This window comes from Capra hircus, chromosome 4 (assembly GCF_001704415.2).
Source record: "Capra hircus breed San Clemente chromosome 4, ASM170441v1, whole genome shotgun sequence".
Taxonomy (NCBI): domain Eukaryota; kingdom Metazoa; phylum Chordata; class Mammalia; order Artiodactyla; family Bovidae; genus Capra; species Capra hircus.
In genome coordinates, this window is record NC_030811.1 from 27,603,415 (window position 1) to 27,625,431 (window position 22,017).

At 43.1% G+C, this 22,017-nt stretch overlaps 1 protein-coding gene across 1 annotated transcript in view; it reads left to right on the forward strand.

The window, feature by feature from the left end:
* The window catches only part of RBM28 (RNA binding motif protein 28), a 32,999-nt gene extending 13,309 nt beyond the window's left edge, over window positions 1–19,690 (forward strand). Inside the window, exons 10-19 of the mRNA XM_005679435.3 lie at window positions 1,698–1,807; window positions 4,332–4,405; window positions 5,413–5,548; window positions 6,569–6,633; window positions 8,350–8,508; window positions 11,565–11,714; window positions 12,013–12,087; window positions 14,499–14,755; window positions 15,324–15,423; window positions 17,866–19,690. Of these exons, the coding sequence (XP_005679492.2) occupies window positions 1,698–1,807; window positions 4,332–4,405; window positions 5,413–5,548; window positions 6,569–6,633; window positions 8,350–8,508; window positions 11,565–11,714; window positions 12,013–12,087; window positions 14,499–14,755; window positions 15,324–15,423; window positions 17,866–18,000 (1,261 nt within the window). The 3' untranslated portion in view covers window positions 18,001–19,690. The remainder of the gene's footprint in view (window positions 1–1,697; window positions 1,808–4,331; window positions 4,406–5,412; window positions 5,549–6,568; window positions 6,634–8,349; window positions 8,509–11,564; window positions 11,715–12,012; window positions 12,088–14,498; window positions 14,756–15,323; window positions 15,424–17,865) is intronic.

Here is a 22,017-nt window from a genome sequence, read left to right on the forward strand (position 1 = left end):
CTGTCTGTTTCCTGGAAAACCGAGAGAAGGGGATACCGTGTCAATGTTGCCTTTGCTGTTTCAGTTGCACTGACTGCCGTAGGTTGGCATTTTCAGGAAGTCGGGATGTCCTTGGCACCCCTCAATGGCCTTTTCATCCTTTCTTGAGTACCGTTTTTGCTCGGGCTATTTGGGTCTTATTTTAGAGATTTCTGTTTTATTCTCTTGTACAGTCTTTTAAAGATGGTCTTCATTATGCAAGTAATTTATGTTTATTGTGGGAAATTTAGGACATGAGTAGGCAAAAAGACATACACACAAAATTAACTTTCATCACTACTCAAGGAATACCCACTCATGTGTTCGTATCATAAATACTTAACAAGGATGATTTCAGCTTATACATGCTGTGCTGTAGCCCATTTTCTTCCTTTATAGCACGTCTCCATTTTTTTTTTTCTTCTGTGTTATTTGGAATTTCCATATAAACAATTTCATGTTTGTAGAGGATTCTGTGTAATAGGAATGAGGAATGTCACACTTAGAAGCCTGTGACCTCAGTACCAAGATTCCCTTCCTTATACATCTTTTTAATTTAAAGAGAACTTAGGAAAGTAAAGGGATGGAAGAGAGAAGGCTATGAACACGATGAGGCAAATTAGAAGCAATAATGTAGCTAGGATGTGTCTTATTGCAGAAAATCTTTTTTATCTTGGTTGCCTAATAAGATAAAACTGTTTATGGACCTGTTAATTGAGCAAAAGAGAAGTAAAATTGTAGATATTTATTTGGAACTCTTTTTCTTGCCCCTGGAAGGCTGTATAACTGGGTTAAGAACCTTTACACTGTGTTGAAATTTAGTAGAACAATGTCTCCTTCTAACATTTTTTAATCCCATTAAGGGAAATAGTAGTTTTCTCTCCCCACCCCCCCTGCTTTTTTTTTTGCACTTAGCTAATAAACTTTACCATGTTTGGTTTTGAGATACTATTTTGAAAGATTTTCTGACTTTTGTAAAGTTTTAACTGAAACCTAGATTTCATAGGAGTACAGAGGAGACATTGAGAGATGTTTGATTTCTCATTTGCTGTCAGTCTTTTGGTTCTAAGGGAAACTAATTTTGGCCAATTTAAGTGAAAAACCTTGTTTGTCGGATGAACGTTAGGGTAGCTCACAGAATCAAAGTTGTCAAAGAGCAACCTCAGAAAGGGACCTTTGCTGGGTCCTTTGCTGTGGAAGACTGTGTGATCCTTTCTCTGAAGACACTCATTCTTGTTTCATCCCTTGTTAAGGTATAACATGTATTCTGTAAAGTATGTGTACAACCCAGTGACATTTTTCATATATATAGCCACAGATATACATATACCTTTATATGTGGAGATACATATATATGTTATAGAACATGTTCAGCTCCCCACACTGCTGTTTTGAGATAAATCTGTATCTGCAACTTCCGGTCTTTGTATATGTGCGTTCAAGTTTTATATTCCTGGGAGAGAGAATCTGATTAACAGAGGAAGTTCAGTCGGTTATGGCCAGTGGCCAGAGTCATACATCGGTGGCCTGGCTAGTGGGGGTCACCCCTTGGTGCTATCCTTGGGGAGGGTGGTTCCAAGGAACCACTCCAGATGATGTCTGACTCATTCACCTTGTACTGGAGCGCAGGGTCTCACTTTTGTAATTGAGCTCTCTTGTGACCTGATTGTCCTCCATAGAAACCTGTCCTTCGACTCAGAGGAAGAAGACCTTGGAGAGCTCCTGCAGCAATTTGGAGATCTTAAATATGTCCGCATTGTCTTGCATCCAGACACAGAGCATTCTAAAGGTATTTGCTGTCATCTGGTTAGGCCCAAAAGGATTGAGACCACTGCCATGGGCACTGACTAGGTTACATGAGGGCATAATGTGTGCCCTCCGAGGGGTCCACCATTATCCAGGTTTCTGTGATCCATAGAAGCACCAAGGACATTCTGAGGTTGTCTTCCAGTGATGTCAAACTCAGCATCTGTCATGGTGTTGCCAGCTGTAATTTTGTCTAAGCTTTTTAAGCTCTTGCTTATTTACTTTAGGGTAATGAATTCCATTTGTTGTTCTTTGAATTTCAAATGTGATAGTATCTCATGGGTATTAATCATTCCACAGTGCTTGAAATTAGGGAGCTATTTTTCAGTTGCTTTTGTTAGTGAGGGAAGCTGATGGAAACTTTGTTGCAGTGCCAACAGTCAAAAGGAAAAGCAGAAGTGCTGCCTTAGTGGTGGTGCTGGTTTTTTTTTTTTTCCCCTAAGCTATTTCTTTTGAGCTAAGGGTTGACCACTCCTCATTCTAATATACTGTTGTTAGATAAAACATCTTTTCAACCCATTCATAATCTTTGATTTTTATCAAGTGCAATTGTTCTGCTATAGCAGTGACTTTTTAATTCATTCTGGTTCTTGATCCCTTTGAGATCTAGCAAGAACTCTGAACCCTATCCTCATAAAAATGCCATTTCTGAGTGTTTTGGAGCTCTCTGGAGGCTATCTATGGATTAATTACTTCCATTCTAAATCTTATTTTCCAGTTTGATGAAACCTGATCATTTTTAGTTTCATTAGCTTTAGAAGATGTAAAATGAGGTAGTATAATGGAAAGGTTAGGTTAGGGGTCTAATCCCAGCTAAATCACCAGCTGGGTGATTTTTTGGCACCCATTTAACCACTGTGGGCTTCCGTTCCTTATCTGTAAAATGAGTGGGTTCAACTAGAGTAATCACTTAAGGTGCCTTTAGCTCTGATACTCAATTATACTTCTTGGACCTTCTCCATTTTTATTTTTCTGAAAATGGGCAACTAGAATTGCATAGAATGTTGCAAGTACTGTCTGATTCTGCTTGACTTTGGTCATCTCTTTTATCTCTTTCTGAGTGCCCTAATGTATTGGGTTGACATTTTTAGAATGGAGTCTGTGGTTGAAATGCTCAATCTCTTTCTTGGTCTGTTAATGTTAGCTGAGAGTTAATGGTTTTAATTTTTTTCCCCCATGATATGTTGTCTTTCCCTAGCTGATATTAGATTTTCCTGGCACTTTCTGCCTACTCACACAGCCTTGGCTGCCTCCTACCCCTCATCCCTGTTAGCTGCTATTTTGCTGCCTGGAAGGGCTAAGTATTATCTGAAGACTTTTGGGGAAGTGTTAAAACTGACCCAGTGGATACCCTGGCAATTCCCATGGTAGCATTCTTACCCATTCAGAGAGAAGAACCCACCTCATTTTCTTCATATTGGACTTCTTTCTATATTACTTGTTGCTTCCTATTGAGTATCTTCTAATGGTGGATGTTATGGTACATGCTTTGGATGTAGAAACAGCCAAGAAACATGAGCTTTCTTCCTGAGACGTTCAAGTCTTTTGAGGAAGATGCTCCCTGACATCCATAATAGAAATGGGAGTGGAGGATGGCTGGGGTGGAGTGTGGGGGCAGGGGAGGGATGCAGGGGTGCTTAGTTCTGCCTGCAGGAGGCAGGGAAGACCTCACTAGACGAGGCCTTTGGCCTGCCACCTGCATCCTTGCAGTTAGTTGGCTGCCATTCATTTTTAGAGGGGCAAAAGGTCAGTGCCCCAGTAGCTCTAGGAAATATGGCACTGCCTTCCTCTGTGAGGGAAGAATTAAGGTTTTTAGGAATGTTAACAAAATATTATGGAACTTAATTTTTTTTTTTTAGTTTACTATAAAGTCAACTTTTTTTTTTTCCTTTATCAAAAGCAAAAGATTAGGATAGTTGATAGGTCCTGCCTCTAACCAGTGAAAGGTATGCCTGTGGAAATTCTATAGCAGGAGTCAAAAGCTGAGCTCATGACTTTCCAGTTCACCACTATATTCACAGGATAGAGGCCAGGGACTTTTACTCCAGGAACTAGACCTGCCCTCATCTGATGCCTCCTTAGGCACTCTGATGATAGTGAGATCTGTAGTTTCAGGCTTAAGTGATTGCTACTTCATTTTCTTTTTTTGTAAGTCCTCTAACAAGCACGTAGAATGTGATACTGAAACATTAGGCTGGGATTTCTCTAGTATTTCTTGTGGATATTTCTCGTTGCATGAGATGGTGCGACTAAAGTTTCTAAGAAGCATTAGAAAAGATGAAGGCAATAATAATAAAATTTCATTATGAGCAGGTGTGCTGTCTTGCCTGTCTTGAACCCCTGGTGCTGGACACAGTGCTTTTTAGTTAAGTTTCATTGTACTTAACACAAGGGTGCTACTACCCCTTGCGCTTCATGCCAGGCTGCCACCATGCATAGTGTTGTCTTTGGCTTCCAGGTGGGCCGTGAGAGCCTGGGATCCCACTTAGTTTTGTCTCTCTGTGCAGGCTGTGCATTTGCCCAGTTCATGACTCAAGAAGCAGCCCAAAAATGCCTTGAAGCTGCTTCTCCAGAGGCCGAGGTAAGGAAGACATTTCCTTTACTCTGTAATTTAGGTGATTGCCTTCCAGGGGCAACAGCTGATATTTCCACAAAACTTTATTATTATTATTGTCAATGATATGAAAATAATAAAGCTAAGACTTATTGAATACATAGTGTGTGTTAGGACTTCCCTGGTGTCTCAGATGGTAAAGAATCTGCCTATAATACGTGAGACCTGGGTTTGATCCCTGGGTGGGGAAGCTCCCCTGCAGGAAGGCATGGCAACCCACTCCAGTATTCTTGCCTGGAGAATCCCATGGACAGAGGAGCGTGGTGGGCTTCCAGTCCATGGGGTCACAAAGAGTCAGACACGACTGAGGGACTAAGCACAGCAGAGTGTGTGTTAGGCACTGAGCTTTACATGCATGACCTTGTTTAATCCTCACATCAGTCCTATAGGTGTTTATAAGATGAGTAATCCTTTATAGGTGAGGAAGTAGGTATAATAATCTATATTATGGGTCAGTTTCTTTTATCAGTCTCTGTTCTAGGCTGATGGCGTGAAAGACTGGGACAAGAAGGGATTAAGGCCATCTATGAAGTGGAGTAAATGTTTGAGAGAGAAAGTGTGTAGGTGATAGAGAATTTTTCTGTGTATTCTATAACCAAGTATAAATTGTTTTGAGCTGAGTTATCGTGTATTGCCATTGTCTCTTAAATTCTCATGAGTAGAGTTATCACTACTATTTCATTACCTTTCTTTAGCATACTAAAAATTTGCCTATTTACAGATCATTTTTCTTAATTTGGTCCTACTTTGGGACTAATCAACTCCCTGAAAACCAATATGTGGCCTTTGCACAGCTGTGCTAAATACTGTTCAGCTCAGTGATCCACTTGCATCCGGCTGGCCTAAAACATCCTAGCGGCGGGGGTCCGCACAACAGTGGGGGTTTGCTGGTTTTCCTTTCCTTGGTGCTCCTTGTCAGGTGTTTAGTTTCTACTCACCATGAATTTTAAGAGAGAGGTCGCAATCTGTTTCAGGGTGGCGGACTTAAACTGGATGGCCGGCAGCTTAAGGTTGACTTGGCAGTGACCCGTGATGAGGCTGCAAAACTCCGGACAAAGAAGGTGAAGAAGCCGACTGGGACCCGTAACCTCTACCTGGCGCGAGAAGGCTGTGAGTAGTGGCAGGGAGAGGGGAACCAGGCTCTGGAGTGGTTGCCATGCCACTTGCCATGACAGCAACCTGACAGCAGTATGTTTGAAGCATGTTTCAAATTAAAAGCCCTGCACCCTCCTTAATGGTGGTATACTATTATTATTGTACTTTAGCAGATGTAGCAGATATTCCACTTTAACAGAAGCACAGCTTTCTGATAGGAAGCCTTCACCCAATTCATGGATTAGCCACTCCCCATTCTCCTTTCTGACTGATTGCTTTTAGACCTTTTCATCAGAAGATTATTTCATCAGAGGGAGGAAAAACCCAAATTACCTTTGTCCCTTGTCATCATTTCTGATAGGTTTTTTGAAGGAGTTGAAAATTATGACTAAAAGTACTCTTTTGGATTACTCATGGATTTAAAATATGCACTGAGCACCTTTCCCTTAGTGTCAGAAAGATAATCAGAAATTAGCTTTAATTAAGACAAAGGAGAGAATTCCTTCCTTTAGGTCACACAGTACTGCCACCTGCTGCACAACCTTACCGCCTGGACTAGCAAATGGGAGGCCGTTAACCTTGGAGGCCGGGCCCGGTGTTATACACTGTGGCTGTTCTCTTGGTTGGCTTATCTCACCGCTTAGAAATGGCTCCCGAAATATATGAGCAGGGAGATTTCCAAGGACAGGTCATAGGTAGAGCATATTGGCATTCCAAATGCCTAAAATGTACTTATTTCCAAAACTTCCTTTAGGCCTTCCCATCTGACTTTGGGCATGACATGAACTTTTTTGAAGGGAAGGAAGAAGAAGAACAAAATCACAAAATGTTCAGTTTTAGTCCTTGAGAGCAGCTCATAGACAAGAACTTAGCCCTGTAGCCTATTTCTGGACCTACCCAGATAACCACTGTGTCCTGGCCAGCATAGTCCTCTGGGCCCTCTATAGAGAGCTTGCATCATTCACATCACATTCCTCTTATTGCTCAGTGAAAATTCCCTTGCTGATGTCTTGGCCTTTTTCCCTCTTTCTGCAGTGATTCGTGCTGGGACGAAGGCTGCAGAGGGTGTGAGCGCTGCTGATATGGCCAAGAGAGAACGAGTGAGTAGATTAGGCACCAGCTTCAGGTTCTGCAGGACTTAATATAAATCGATAAATAATAATGCTAAAGGAGCTCATCAAAGAGCCAAGCAAGTATCGGTCACAGATGCTACTTACACTATTGTTAGGAAACAGGTGTACAGGTGGAACAGCCACTAACCCGACATTATACATCATACCATGTCAACATTATGTACTGGGTCTTATTCTTTGTTTTTGTAATGCTCAACAGTATGTGTTTGCCAGATAGTATGCTTCTAGATCATGAAGTAGACAGAGGTTCAGGCTATATATAATTAGGTGTCAGTATAAGTGCAGAATAATATGAGAAAGGAAGGTCAGTGTGGGCTAGAGTAAATAGGAAGGGAAGTGTGGATGTAGGTCTTGGAAGGGAGAGAGAAGATGTATTTTGGTGGAGGGAGGGTGGTATCTCCAGAATATGAAATCATTTTAGGAAAACCCCATATTATGGGATTTCTAGTGATAACTAATATTGTTGAGTTCCTTTGCTGCTTAGCAATCTTTGTTCCAATAATTTTTGCTTTTGCCCGTATAGTTTACTTTCACAAAGCTAAGCCAGCCTAGAATAGTAAAGATGCATGATCATTAATAGAATTAGCTCCGGAGCCTGGAAGTGCAAAAGATGACGGACAGAGATGAGAATATAGTGATGGCTGGAGGCAGCATGTCTTTTCTGTGCAGGCTCTAGACTGGTGTCCTCGACAGGTGTTGGTAGTGAGCATCTGGAGATCATGGTATGTGGGGGGCATTGAATGTCCTTTTCTGATCACAGTGCGATAGTGACACATTTAATTCTCTTTAAAGTGAATTTTCCTAGCAAAAGGCTCACTAGATTATATGCATTATAATTAAACAGCAGACACAGCTTTTCCTGGGAGAAAAATCGCACTGTTGAATTTAAGCACGATAGCCCTTCAGATAGCCCTTTTAATATTTCCAGGGTATTTATTTTGTGAGTTTCTGTAATAGTATCTTTACCAAGTAAGAAGTGGCAAAAATGAAACTTGATAAAAGTTTAGCTTAAAACTTTTCTGCTGAGCTGCTCTTAAGAAACAAGTCAGGAGAAGGTCACCCTTTGACTTTAGAGAGAGGTTGTCCTGGGGCCAGTGCTTTGTGCAACATAGGTCAGGCTCTGGAAACTGTTTGTTTCTATTGACGTTTCTTTGCCTCAAGGTGGCAGAGTTGAGACAAGATAGTATTCTGTCGCGTATTCTTTAAGTAAATCCATTTCCTTTTGGAAGGAGTAAATAATCAGTTTGAGTTGGTGGATAGGTAAGGACTTGGCATAGATGTTAACTACAGTATTATTTATCATTTGCTCTGGGCCAGATATGAGCTTGGGATTTTATGCATGTTACCTTATTTCAGCCTCACATCAGTACTGAAAAATCGGTATTATATTTTGATCTGCAGTTCTACCCTGTAGGTGAAATTATTGAGGCTTAAAAAGTGTTACGTAACTTCTCAAATTCAGCCCGACTCCATGATCTTATCACCCACCCGCCCTCTTGCCGCCTCGAACCTTTCTTTCGCTGTGTGCTGGGCATCACCAAAAGGCTGCAGCATGAGTGATTCCCTTATCTTTTCTAGATGTGTGGTTACTGGATTGGGGTCATGGTTCTTTCCTGTTGGAGAATTATGTGCCTATATCTTTAAAGGGTGGATTGTACTGTTAACAGTTTGTTATTTTTTCAGTTCGAGCTGCTGAAGCATCAGAAACTCAAGGACCAAAATATCTTTGTCTCCCGGACCAGGCTGTGCCTGCACAATCTCCCAAAGGCCGTGGATGACAAACAGCTCAGAAAGCTGCTGCTGAATGCCACCAGAGGGGAGAAGGTGGTGCGCATCAAAGAGGTGAGAGTTGGCCCTGCCCACTGGGGGCTTTGGTGCTCGTCCTGGGCCAGAGCACATGTTTAGTTCAGGCTATGGTGCTAGTGGGTTTCGCTGATGGCTCAGCAGTAAAGAATCCACCTGCGTTGCAGGAGACATAGGAGACGCAGGTTTGATCCCTGGATCGCGAAGATCCCCTGGAGGAAGAAATGGCAACCCACTCCAGTATTCTTGCCTGGGAAATCCCATGGGCAGAGGAGCTTGGCGGGCTACAGTCCACGGGGTCACAAAGAGTCGGACACTACTGACGCAACTGAGTGCGCATGCCCAAGGTGCTAATAGATTGACAGATTTTCTTTTGGGCTCATTGTCAGCAGACAAGACTGAGTTTAGTGATTTTCATGGTTTGGGGAGGTTTAAAAAACTTTTTTCCCCTCTTCTAAGAACTGCTTTTCATATCTGACCAGTTGCAGCAGAATGTGCAGAAGTATCTGCGCTCATGACTTAATTCAGCAAGCATTTATTGGGTACCTGCTGCCTTCTCAGCATTATACCAGGTGCTGTAATGTTAGTTTTCTTGCAGAGAAGATAATCTATGTCCTCTGCTCCTTAGAGGAGCATTTCACTACCATTTAGGCTCTTGCACTATAGTAAGTTCTCAGTGCCCTGTGGTGAGCACAGGGAGTCACTCGGGTCTTCGGCAGTTGTGTTAGACAAACTCTGAATTCACACCAAGACTTAGTCAGGCTCTGTATGACTACAGGAACTGCTGTCCTGCCCCCGCAGCACCCCCACATGCCTCTTGTGGCGTTTATTACTACACTGTCCTGTAATTGTTCGTCAGTCATTTCTCCCAACCACACTGAGCTCTTTGAGGGCAGGTGTCATCTCATTGTTCCCAGTTGTTGGCATAGTACCTGGCACATAGTCATCTCTTGATCAGTGTTTATTGAATAAGTAGCATAGCCAGTATTATGAATCTGCTTTGCTCTGATTCATCACCATAAACTATTTTCCTACTCCTGGAAATCCTCTTCAAAATGTAAGATATTGCTGTTCAGGGAATTATAGGAGAGAATGTGAACATAGCTGACACCACTCTTGGTAAAACCATTCAAAGAGTTACTGTCATAAGAGTCAGTTATGTAATTTCTCATCAGCATCTGCAGTACTTAGTAAGAGCCTGCATATCTAACACCTGTCATTGCTTAGAGACATGTATGTGTGTTTTACAGTATTTGCATTATATTGAATTTTCTCTTTAAATCTTTTGTATGTGTAAGTATAGTGTTCAGCTAAGATAGTAAGCTTTTTGAAGATCAGAGCCTCATTTTATGCTTTTCTTTTTTTAAATGAATACCTGAATCATTTTACTATACACTGAAAGCTAACAACATTGTAAATTAATTATACTTCAATAAAAATTTTTTAAACAGCAAAAAAAATCAGTTATATTTTCTTTTGAAATACAATCCAAATTTCTTAATCACTAAGAAAGCTAAGGAAAAAAAGAGTATCAAGACACAGTTTCTGTGGCTCTGTTATAAAGCACGCCAGACGAGCCACAGGTTAATATAAATGTTCATCTCAAAAATAAAAACAACCCACCAGTAGTGCCAAGGGATGGAGTATTTAGTAACATCCCCACTGAGGATAAGAATATTTCCACATTGTTTTGAGTGTACAATTTTAATGTTTTGCTAAGGTGAGTCTTCATCACATACCACTTCATCAATGCTGTGCCCAGCCAGTCTGTCATCTGCAGTGGGCCAGTATCTCTTGATGGCCCCTCTTCTAGCTACAGGTGGTAATCACTTCACCTGCTCAGTACTGTCCTGACTCAGTCCTTTCATTCTTCTACTGTGTTTAAAAGACTGTCAGCTTCTTTGCCTTGGGCATCACAGTCGTAACTCTGAAGGTCCAGAATAAATCTGGATCCGGGCGGGTAAATTCTCAAATTGGCAAAAGCTGCCATTTTTATGTAGGTTGCTAAATAGCCATGGTCCTGCCAGGTGTGCACTGACTCCATCATCACCTGCTCCCAGAAAATGGACTAGAGGCCTTTGGAATGGACTTACCATCCAATGATCTCACTTTGGCTCTGAGCATGAAGTCGAGGGTGCTGTGCCATGCTGCATCGAGGCGAGACCTGGCCAGGCCTAGGGGCGGCAGCTGAGGAGACTGGAGGGCTGCGCAGCGTGTCTGGCTGCCAAAATGCTTTTCTCGATTTCCCTGCAGTACATGGCACCGTTTTAGGCACAGAGTGGATACTGGACATATACCAAATGCGGCATCCACATGTCCCTAATACCTAGACTTCTCCATTACCCAGCAAACACAGCTTCCTGGGAGTGAAACCCCGTAAATGGTCAGTTTTCCCAAAATACCCCACCATTCCTCGGTGCCCCAAGATGCCTGGTACAGCTTAAAGTTTTAGGAAAAAATCATACAGGAGAAGATCTGAGCTCTGAGCAGATACAGGTGAAGCTCCTTCCTGTATTTCTGAGGCTATTTGTTGGTCAGGATCTTCCTCCTGCCAGAACTTTCTTATCAAAGCCATCAGGCCTTCATCCTTCCCTTCTTGAGTAATATCTCTTTTGAGTGACTTCTTCAGTGAGGAGACCTGCAGACAGCACTTGAGGCCTGGGGCTGATCTATATACCACCCCAGGTACCACGTACCTCTCGGCTAGCATGTGCTGTCATGTCACTAGTTACCATTAAAATTCTTCCTTGGGAAGTTTCTCTGCATGCTTATTTGGAGGTCTGTGTGGATGTTTGTAAACCCTTAGGAAGCAAGCAAATACCTATTTAATGTGTTCTGTGCTCTCAGGTATATTCTAATAAAACAGACATTCATAAGTGTTACTCCAGTAAAACTCTTGTGATGGTGATATAGATGAAGACTGTTTCAATAACCTGATTTCTTGTTGAAGCTGTTAAGGATCTTTATCCTCTATCTATGGCTGATTCATGTCAATGTATGGCAAAAACTACTACAATATTGTAAAGTAATTAGTCTCTAATCAAAATAAAAATAAATCCTTTAACGATTATTTCTTTTCCTCACTCTACTGGTAGTGTCGGGTGATGCGAGACCTGAAAGGAGCTTACGGGAAGATTAAGGGTCAGTCCTTGGGCTACGCCTTTGCAGAGTTCCAGGAGCACGAGCATGCCCTAGCGGCACTACGCCACATCAACAACAATCCAGAGATCTTCGGGCCGCAGAAGGTGAGCCTTGTCCGGGGGCCATTTATGGGAAGCCCTCTGACACTTGTGTGATGGGTAAGAGTGGCAAGGCCTTGGAAAAGTGAGCGGTGATTCAGGTGACGGGATGACTGGAGGGAACTCTAAATTGGGTAGTCTGCTTGCTGAACCGGTCCCTTGCCTTTAGGCAGAGGGAAGTGATCAGCACCCTCTGACTTGCAAGCAAGAGGGTAGTGGGGGCGGGGGTGGTGAGCTTCTCAGCTCCATTGCATGCAGAGATTAAGAAATCAAATGAATGACAATCTGCCTCCTTCTGTCACAGAGACCAATAGTGGAATTCTCTTTGGAAGATCGAAGGAAACTTAAAGTCAAGGAACTGAGGATCCAGCGCAGCCAGGTACAGAATTGAAATTTTTTTCTTTTCTCTTTGCTTTTTTAATTTTGGTAATGTACGCATCAAATAAACTCTACTGTTTTTAAGCATACAGTTCAATTTTTTTTTCAGACCATATTTAAACTCCTGTTTTGTTCAGTTGTGGTTCTGTTCCCTTAAATTAGGTCTCTGCCTTGCTAGGTTCTTGGGTACCCTTTCCTCTTAGTTCCCTAGAACTCTGCAGGCCGTCTCTCCTCTGCTGGGCTGGCTGGTGATAGCTCCACAGAAGGAAAGGGAGAGGAGAATCAGCCCGATGCTGTTACCGGTCAGCAGTGCTTGCACTGCCGTGTTTGGTGATGGTACCTGTCAGAATTAATAGCCAAGGTTAAGTTGTCCGTTACCTGTAGATTTCAGCTCTCTCTTGCGTAATGCTCTTTCCATCCTGTATGCTCCAGAGGTGTGATGCCTGGTAGTTTCAGTACTGTTTCTAATCTAGTGTAGTGTAGAGGAACTCTGGGAACAGGAAGACTCATATTCAGACTCAGGCTCTGCCCCTTTCTGAGTTCCTTGGCAAGTTACTCCCCGCCTCAGCTTCAGCTTCTGGTTTATAAAAATAGGTTTAATATCATCTGTGTTTAACATGTGTAAGTTGTCTCACAAGCTACATGGTCAGTACACAGTCGGTAGTTATTCTCCTGTCCATCATGCCACAGGACATTGAAGGCCAGGTTATTCTTGATACCATAACTCTTACAGATCTCATCGATACTGTACCTTAACTTGCATATATAACACACTTGCTGTGTTCTGGGCCTTTATGATGTATATCATGAGCATGACCCATAGAAGAGGAGTTTCAGTGATTCATACCATTACCCTAGGTTGGAAAAATCTGGGTTCTGCTTATTATTTAAGGCAGCTTTGTTACTGTAGTTATAGAATTATTTACTGCCTCAATCAGAGGTGATTCTATAGCTTCTGGCTTAAAAAAAAAATTCAGGTGGCCTTATTTGTTGTCTATACTTACGTACATACCTGTCTTTCTGTGTAGAAGTGCCCCTTTCCCCTGACTCAGGGATACTTCTCAATCTCCATACTCATATTCCCCAAGTAGCATTTCCCCACCTGTCTCAGAAGAGATAAGATTTTATTACTTGTGCTTTCATGAACGTCCTTAGGCTCTTTTTCAGTTTTTTACTTGGTTTATATCTCTTTTCTCCACTGGGCTGCGAGTTCTAAAAGGTAGACACTTCATTCTTTCATCTGTACCCTTACCACTAGAGACTGGCACATAAGAGGCATAAAATAGATCTTTGTTCTCCCACTATGCCTGTTTAGATTTCTGAGGTGAAAAGGACAGAATAACATTATTATTATCGCATTGATTTCACATGAATCTTCTTTGTCTTACCCCACTTGTGCAAAATAAATATGTAACATACTTTATGTCCTCCTCCTCATGTCTTTTCCTTATCTTCATTTATTTTTTTCTCTAAGGTTCTTCCTTTTTTTTTTAATGTGGATTTGAGTTTCTAACCTGTCATTTTGCCTTTCTTAGTAAATTCATTTAGTATTTCTTGCGATGCAAATCTACCAGTGATAAAGTTCCTTAATTGTTTCTTGGAGGTGGGTAGGTGCCTCACCGAGCAGCTTGCAGGGTCCTAGTTCTCTGACCAGGGATCAAACCTAGGGCCCTGTGAGAGCACCAAGTTCTAACTCCTGGGCCCCAGAGAATCCCCAGATTTCTTTAATTTTTGTTTGTCTGGGAAAGTTTTGTTTTTCCTTCACTTTTGAAGGATAATGACATGGATACAGAGCTCTAGGTTGGCGATTCCCCTGCCACGCACACATACTTTAAACACTTTATTCTGTTTTCTTCTTGCTTACATAAGGGAAATCCAATGTAATCTTAACTTTGTTCCTTTGTGGGTAATGAGTTTTCCCTACCTCTGGGGAAAGATTTTTCTCCTTGATTTCTTGCAATTTGATATGATATGCCTAGATGTACTTTTTTCTTTCATCCTGTTTGGTGTTTGTCTGAGCTTTCTGAATCTGTGGTTTAGTGTCTGTCCTTAAGTTTGAAAATCTTCAACTCTCATTGCTTCAGGTATTTCTTCTCATTCCCATTACACCTTTGGCCCATGCTGCTGGCCCTTTCTTGTTTGTTTTTTGCTGGCTGTTGAGTTTGGGATGTACCTACACTGTCCCCTCGTTTCTGTGTGGGAAAAGGAAAATGGTTGTTTTGTGTCCCCTACCCAGTAACCCTCTGTTACGATGTCAGGGCCTGTGAACTGCTTGTGTTCACTTTCTTAAAGTCTCTGACTATTTGGGGGAAGAATTCCCCTTCTCTCACCAAACTAAGTCCTCTTCTCCTGAGTGTTTCCAGCAAATAAATCTCACCTAGTAACCAAGTAGCATTCTCTCGTCTTCTGCAGCAAAAAGTGAAATCCAAGCCTGAAACTGGTGAGCCCCAGCAGGTACTACCAGAGCCTGGGAAAAAGCAGCAACAGAAAGCAGCTCAGAACCACATGCAGAAACAAAGCCAGGCCTCCGTGCAGCAGAAGAGGACGGCGGACTCTGTCTCGTGGGCAGGGTTCCAGACCAAGGCTGAAGTGGAGCACGTGGAGCTGCCTGATGGGAAGAAGAGAAGAAAGGTCCTGGCGCTCCCTTCACACCGAGGCCCCAAAATTAGGTGAGATGTGGGATGGCTTCTCAGAGGGTTTGTCTTACTTTGCTGTGTTCCCTCTTTGGGGCTTTTGTGTGGATGAAAGGGATGCTGGTTGCTCCAGTCCCGCATGCAGTATCTCTATGCCGGCAGTCACTCTTGGACCAGATGGAGGCCAGAACAGGACTGGCCTTGGGCGCCTCAGAGGAGCCTTCCAGGGTGGGCTCTCATGCAATTTTTCTCCTCCTCTGAAGCGCTTCCTCTTGTCTTGATGGCTGTCTCAAGTAGGAGGCCCACCTACTTGAGGTTTCTGTCTGGAACAACAGATTAATGCTGTCAACAGAAACCAATCTTTACGAAATTTTTGCTAAGTAAACAATGGTTTTTGAAAGTCCCTTGAGGTTTTTAAGCCAAAGCAAAAAGACAAGTATACAAATGTTGAGCCCTAGGACATTCTGTTGCAGTATCCCTTGATTTCTCAGGGGCTTAGAAAGAGCCAGTGTGAGAAAAGGCCTTTTATCTTTTGGGCTGAGAAAACCTCAGGAGTGCCAATTAGAGGAAGAACTCAGGGTGACACTTGACCACGTTGTTTCAGGTTGCGGGACAAAGGCAAAACGAAGCCCCTCCCTCCCAAGAAGCCAAAGCCCCAGACAAGCCACCAGAAGCAAGAGAAGCAGAAGTTACCTTCCAGGCAGGTAAGTTCTGTAGGCCCTGAGGCTTCGGTATGGCACAGCTCTGCCGGGGTCGGCAGCCGCTTGAGCCTTGATTAGTTAAGCAAAGGAAAAAGCTTCTTCTAGATTGCAGTTACGTACAGGGCTGCAGATGTGGAGGTACACAGTCCTAAAAGTAGGGAGAAGAATACAATGAACCCCATGATTTTGTTACTCTGCTTCAACAATTATCTTGTTTTACTTACCCACCCCCCACCCCATCCTGTGAGTATATTACAGTGCACTCTACCTCACTTGTAGATGTACCCCATGTAGAAAGGTATCTCAGGATTCATCTCCAGCTGATCAGGCCTTAAACACACATATGGTGGCTCAGGTGGTAAAGAATCTGCCTGCAGGGTGGAAGACCTGAGTTTGATCCCTGGGTTGGGAAGATCCCCCTGGAGAAGAGAATGGGTACCTACTCCAGTATTGCATGGAGAAGTCCACAGACAGCAGAAGCCTGGTGGGCTGCAGTTTGTGGGGTCACAAAGATTGAGACACGACTGAGCGACTAGCACTTGCTTTCACTTTAAACACACATATACAGACACATGTTATACGATCATCACATCTAATGAAATTAATAAGAAACCCTTACTAGCTAATATGTGGCCCATATTAAAACACTCCCAGTTACCTCAAAAATACATATTTTAAGTTGGTTTGTATAAATCGGGTTCCAAACAAAAAGCCTGGTTACTTCTTCGACCAGGGATTGAAGCAGTGCCGCAGCAGTGAGTGTCGAGTCCTAACCACTGGACCACCAGGGAATTCCCTGTATTTGGTTTTTAAATCTCTTATATCTTTTTTCCCCTATAATATCCAGTTTTCCTTACTACACCCTTTTTTCCATGCTATTAATTAGCTGGATCACCCAGGTCCTTGGCCTGTTAGAATATATTACCTTTTGAATTTAGCTGCTTTCTTCCTTGTTGCTATCATTGAACTTGTTCCTGTAGTACCCCATGTTGCTTACAAACGGGATGTTAGCTCTAGAGCCTTGATTAGATCTAGGTTCAGTTTTCTTGGTGAGAGTATTTCATAGGTGGGGCTGTGTGCTTTCTGTTGTATTGTACCATAAGGTGCATACTGTCTGGTTGCCCCTTTTTTTTTTTACTTTTTATTTTACTTTGGATTATAACTGATTAACAATGTTGTGATAGTTTTAGGCGGACAGCAAAGGGACTCGGCTACATATACATGTACCCATTGTATACATGGGTCTAGGCTGCCACATAACATTGAGCAGAGTTCCCTGTGCAATGCGGCAGGACCTTGTTGGATATCCATTTTAAACAATACTGCAATATGTGTCTGTCAATCCAAACTCCCTAACTGCCCTGTCACCCCATTCTTCCTTGCTTGCTCCATTTTCAGTGATGCTCTGATTCATCAGTAGCCTTAGAGATTGTCTGCTTCATCCCTCCATTTGTAAAGTCTTAGCACCCATTGATGATTGCTGTTTACTTAGATCTATATTTCAGTACGAGTTGCAGAATGTAATTTCTTAATTTTATCAATCCTTATGTGTTTTTTAAGTAAAATTCTAGAAAAAAGAGCCTTCCCTTATCAACTGTTTGGTTACCAAGAAATAGCATTTGTGTAGGAAAAGCAAGGTGATTGCTTGAGTTTGTTTTTTTCTTTTTATCAGTTCCCAGAGTAATGAGTTGTTGCCCTACCAACCTTCTCTGAGAAAGTAAGGTTTTTGTAGCATTGTGAATTCACGAGTTTCTGTGTACTTGACATGTTTCAGCCAGATGCAGTCATTATTCTGTCCCATCTGAGGCCAGCAGAAGCCCCTTCAGGCTGACTCCTGAGTCCTGATGTAACCTTGCCTGTGGTAGTGTCCTTGCTTCTAACACAGCGGGATGTCCCCACTTATCTATTACTTTGTCAGTTCTGGCATTAGCTTCCAAGGGGCCCTGGTTCTTTTTAGTAGAAAGTGGTAGTCATGCGTTCTTGATCATTTGAGCTCAAATTTTCTTTTTTCCTTGCCTAGTGCCTTTATTTTAAGGGTACAAGATGCATTTGCCTTCTCATCCCACTCAAGGAATCTTTGTCTCTGGGAAGCCTCTGACCCAGCAGACTATCTTATAGAGGTCTCTTTGAAGCCCTGTAATCCTTGGTGAAGGAAAGGGCAAGCGAGACCATCTGGACTCGAGTCTGACTCATCCTTGAGGAGATCTGTGTGAGCATTCGGGAGTTGGAGTGGGAGCGGTGTTTTAGCGGGGTCCTTCTCTTAGGCATTCCTGGTCTGTTTTCTCACCAATGGATGATCATTTTGGGGTCACTCCCTGGAAGTCCCTCATGTGGTGGACAAGATCTCTGAACCTAACTCTCTTTCTCCCTTGGCTGGCCTGAGGGTAAAGTAATGCTTAATGCTTGAAACTGATTATCTTATGTTTCCTTTCCTTTCATTTGTAGGTACCTAGAAAAAAAGCTAAAGGAAATAAGACAGAAGTTCGCTTCAACCAGCTGGTGGAACAATATAAGCAGAAATTACTGGGACCTTCTAAAGGAGCTCCTCTTGCAAAGCGGAGCAAATGGTTTGACAGTTGATGCTAGAAGACTGGGTAAGGAGCTGGACTGTGTGCATCTTGGTAACGCTTCCTCCCCCCGCCGCTTGTCACTTACGAGGGAAGAAGCCCCCTGAGAGCACTGCCACTTCGGGATGTGAATGTTTGGACTTTGGTTCCTCCTGTGCATGGTTAGCTAACCACAAAGAGGAATATCAGAAAAACTTGTGATGCTTTTTACATATTCTGAGTGAAGTTGTGTCTATTAATTCTTACCCATTTTAATTGTGTTTCTCAAATGGAAACAATTATAAAAAGCATTCTTGACTGCCGAAGTTTTAAGATGTATATTTTGTTAAGTGTCTTCTCTAAATGAGATAATTTGTGGCTTTTTGAATAACAGACTCTCATTTTTAACATATGTGACTTCTTTATTATAATTTATAAATGTCTTTAAGATTCCCAACTCTCGTTCAGTCATGTAGGTCTACATACTGCAGGAATTAAGAAAGAGCAGAGAAAAATGATTTCCAACCTAATCTCTGAGGTTGGGAGAAACTTGGAAAGTAATCGAGGGCATGGGGCCTGGCCAGGAGCAGCGCTTGATAATTGTCTGCCAAGTGAGTGGGGAGTAGCTGGTAGTTACTTGAAGTCAGTTTGCAGTGACCCACAGACACCAGCCTGGCTGGTGCTAGCCTGCATCTCCTGTCTTCCAGTACCACCTCCTGTGGACTCAGAGATGTCATGGGTAGTGGAGAGAGCAGTGAGCAGGCCGGAGATAGGGAAATACAGCAGAGTTCTTAGTTCCCCAGTCCAGTCCGGTGCTGTCATGAGAGATGCTTTCTTCAGAACCACTGCTGACCGACCTAGGGATATCACTATTTCATTGCAGTGTCTTGGGAAACCCGTGAATGCTCAGAAATGCTCTTAACTGGCTTAATGATGGGTAAAAGAGAGACCATGAAAATGCTGAAAGCTTTTGGAGAGAACTCTGTCTGCAGAGTTACCTTGAGACTGTGTGACCTGGGGAATCCTGGCAGCAGCTTGGCAGCCCATCAACCCTAGGATGGAGTCAGACATGTTATTAAGGGTGTATTAATGCATAGAATATCCACAGCCTGTCTGTCCTTTGCTCTGTTTTTCCTTCTCCAACTCTCTGCCCACCAGACAGTTTTTCGCCTGTTGTCCAAATATCTATAAATTAACCTTTAAAAATAATCTTAACATTTAGGATAGAGAACAGTTGGTGTTCATTCAGATAGCTTTGCCAGATTTTCTCAGATCCAGATGTTTCTCCTGACAGGTTTAGCAACCCGGTATATTTAAAACATCATTCAGTTGCCCGAAAAGTTCTTTAAAAAGTTCTAGGGTGAATCATCCACTTTCTCAACACCCAGATTCCTTGTGTGACGTCCTCCTCGGGGGCACGTTACCACTGGTTATCTGGGCAGCCTCTTATGCTTGCCTTGGGAGTTTTAATGCAAGGAGAATTGTGCCCGCTTCTTCACTTCAGAGCCTGATGTTTCATGAAATGGAATTTTCTGAATTAAACATGAAAGTGGACTTCTGGGCTCCTTGGTTCAAAAACAACGTCAAAACAACCATTTCATTTAACATCCAAGACTGAAGGCTGTTGGTCAGAACTGTCAAGTGTCAGTAGATATTCTGGCTCGATTATGTAGCAGCTTGCCCCAGAGATACTTCTTTTAAATAAAGAGTCTTAAGATTGTGTACTGGCTGTTTCTTTGCTTTTTTTTTTTTCATAAGGGGGTGTGTAAGGGGGAGACTCGGTCGATGTGAAGACTCTGCTTTGATCCACAGTGTACAAGTCCCTTCCTCTAGACTTCGCCTGCGGCAAGGATTCTGCCTCCACTGTCTTGAAGTGAGGTTTCCAACTCCCTCTATTACAAAGTCAGGGCATGTGAAGTTGTTCTTGGAAATACTTCCAAATGTCCTCTGGTATGTTTTTGTCTTGAAAAGAGGTTTTCCAACTAAAAATTCAGAGTACAGAACCTCAAGGCTCCAGAGAGCTCCTTCTCAGCATGTATTTGACCTTCAGTCATCTGAGGAAGCAGGAGGTCACTTAGGCCTCTGTAAGTGCTGACCACTCAGAATCTTTGGTTCATAGGCCCTCTGGCTGACCCATATAGCTAGTTCATTGCTTAATATTCTTGTCACTCACTTTTTGAGAAGTGACTGACAGGCTTCTGCCAATTTTGTTGTGTAACTGTGACGCTGCCCACCCAGCTTGGAAGGTTCCTGAGACTCCTCCATGGACTGCCACACCACGGCAGGAGCCACATCATCAGACTGAGGATTCCCGAGGTAGGACTGCACTTCCGTCTATCTCAGATGATGCTCAACTGTGCTTTCTCTCACTCAGTCCTCACTGGCACTTAAAGGGCCAGGATAAGGTTGCTTTGTTACCTTTGGGCAGAGTAAAAATTTCCAAACCTCTCTTTGCCCATGGTTGACTAATTTAGAAGTTACACAGATGCACTGTCTTATTTTGGTTCTTTTGTGTTTGTCCTGACGCCTCTTCCTCTCCAGGATTAATTGCAGAGTCCGAGACTGCTCATTAATTGGGATGTTATTCAGTGGCCCAGCGGAGGATGAGGTATAAGTACATCTACAGTGACTTCGGCTCTTGATTCTGAACTGGTGTTTGGCTGCAGACGGGCTTCTGTGTGGAGTAATATAGTGGGAAGAATGTGAAGGACAGACTGACTCGAGCTCGGTAATTCTGAGAAGGAAACTGCAGAGTCACCAGAATAACCTTTTGGACCACCCCCAAATGGAGCATTTTGATGGATGGTAAATCCAATTTTCCTCAGGTTTGTCCACGCCACCCAGAGCCTGCTGCCTTTTGTCAGACATAAGACTTCACTGCTGCAGAGTCGTCCCGGGATCTCCTTCCGTGGCCTTTTGACAGAAGGGAAATCCTTTTTGTCCTTGAGGGCAGGGACTATATTTTACACTTTTCTATATACCCTGCAATACTCAACAATGATTTACCCATCGTAGGAATTCGTTTAACTCCATTGAACTCCCTGGAACAGAAGGCCATCTGTTCCAGGGTTTAGCAGGGTTTGTGAAGGACAGCAGAGTCATTTCCTGGGGTGATGTATGTGAAAGGGATCCAAAATACAAAGTGATAGAAAAAGAGTAATAAATTGTTGGTCACAGTCCCTTGAGCGTGCCACCTGTGTTCTCTCTGCTGTCCCTTGTCCATGCCAAACTGTCCCTCTCCACTCATATCCACCATTTCTCCCTGGGGACTTCATCCAACGCAGGGCATTACAGCCCCTTCCCTGGTCCCTGACGCTTTCTGGTTGGTGTCCTACTCTTTCTGTAATAATGCAACTAGCTTACTAGTCATTTCGTTGGGTCTGACCTCCCCGAGTAGACTGAACCCCCATGATGGCAATCCCAGCCCCAGGGCATGGCCGATGGTGCCCTTAGTGATTGCTAATAAGGATGATGAAGATAGGGGGTACAGCAGTCACCTGCTGTAGTGACGTCTCCCCAGCCTATCATTTGAAGTATTTCCTTTTTTCTTTCTAGTTCAACCTTGTTCCTCATAGTAGGTGCTCAGTTAATGTCAGTTCCTGTCTCATTTTCATCTTCCCTGGATTACTGTCTGAGCCTCAGTCCACAGCAACTTCCCTCAGATATTGTTCAATCTGCCTTGTGGCTGGTGCCCATCCCATTCCTGTTCCCCTCTGACCAAGGGACTCCCAGCCCTTATGTACAGGGCTGTACATTAAAGGCTGTGTGCAGAAACCCTATTAAGAAGCTGATTCTCAAGTGTCACCTTCTCACTCTCAGCCTCACTACTTTCCCCTCTTATTTTCCTCTGTCCTGGGTCTGCCACTCCATTGTCTGCATGCATTTTTCAACCAAAAGATACTCAGGTGCTGGGCTTTTGATGAGGTTTTCCCCTTGGAAGTACTGCAGGACAGATGCTTTCTATTTTAACCTGTGTTGGGGAAGACCCTATCGTGGCAATTGGCACCTCAGATGGAGGAAGAAGTCCAGAACATTGTTCCTATGAGAGGAT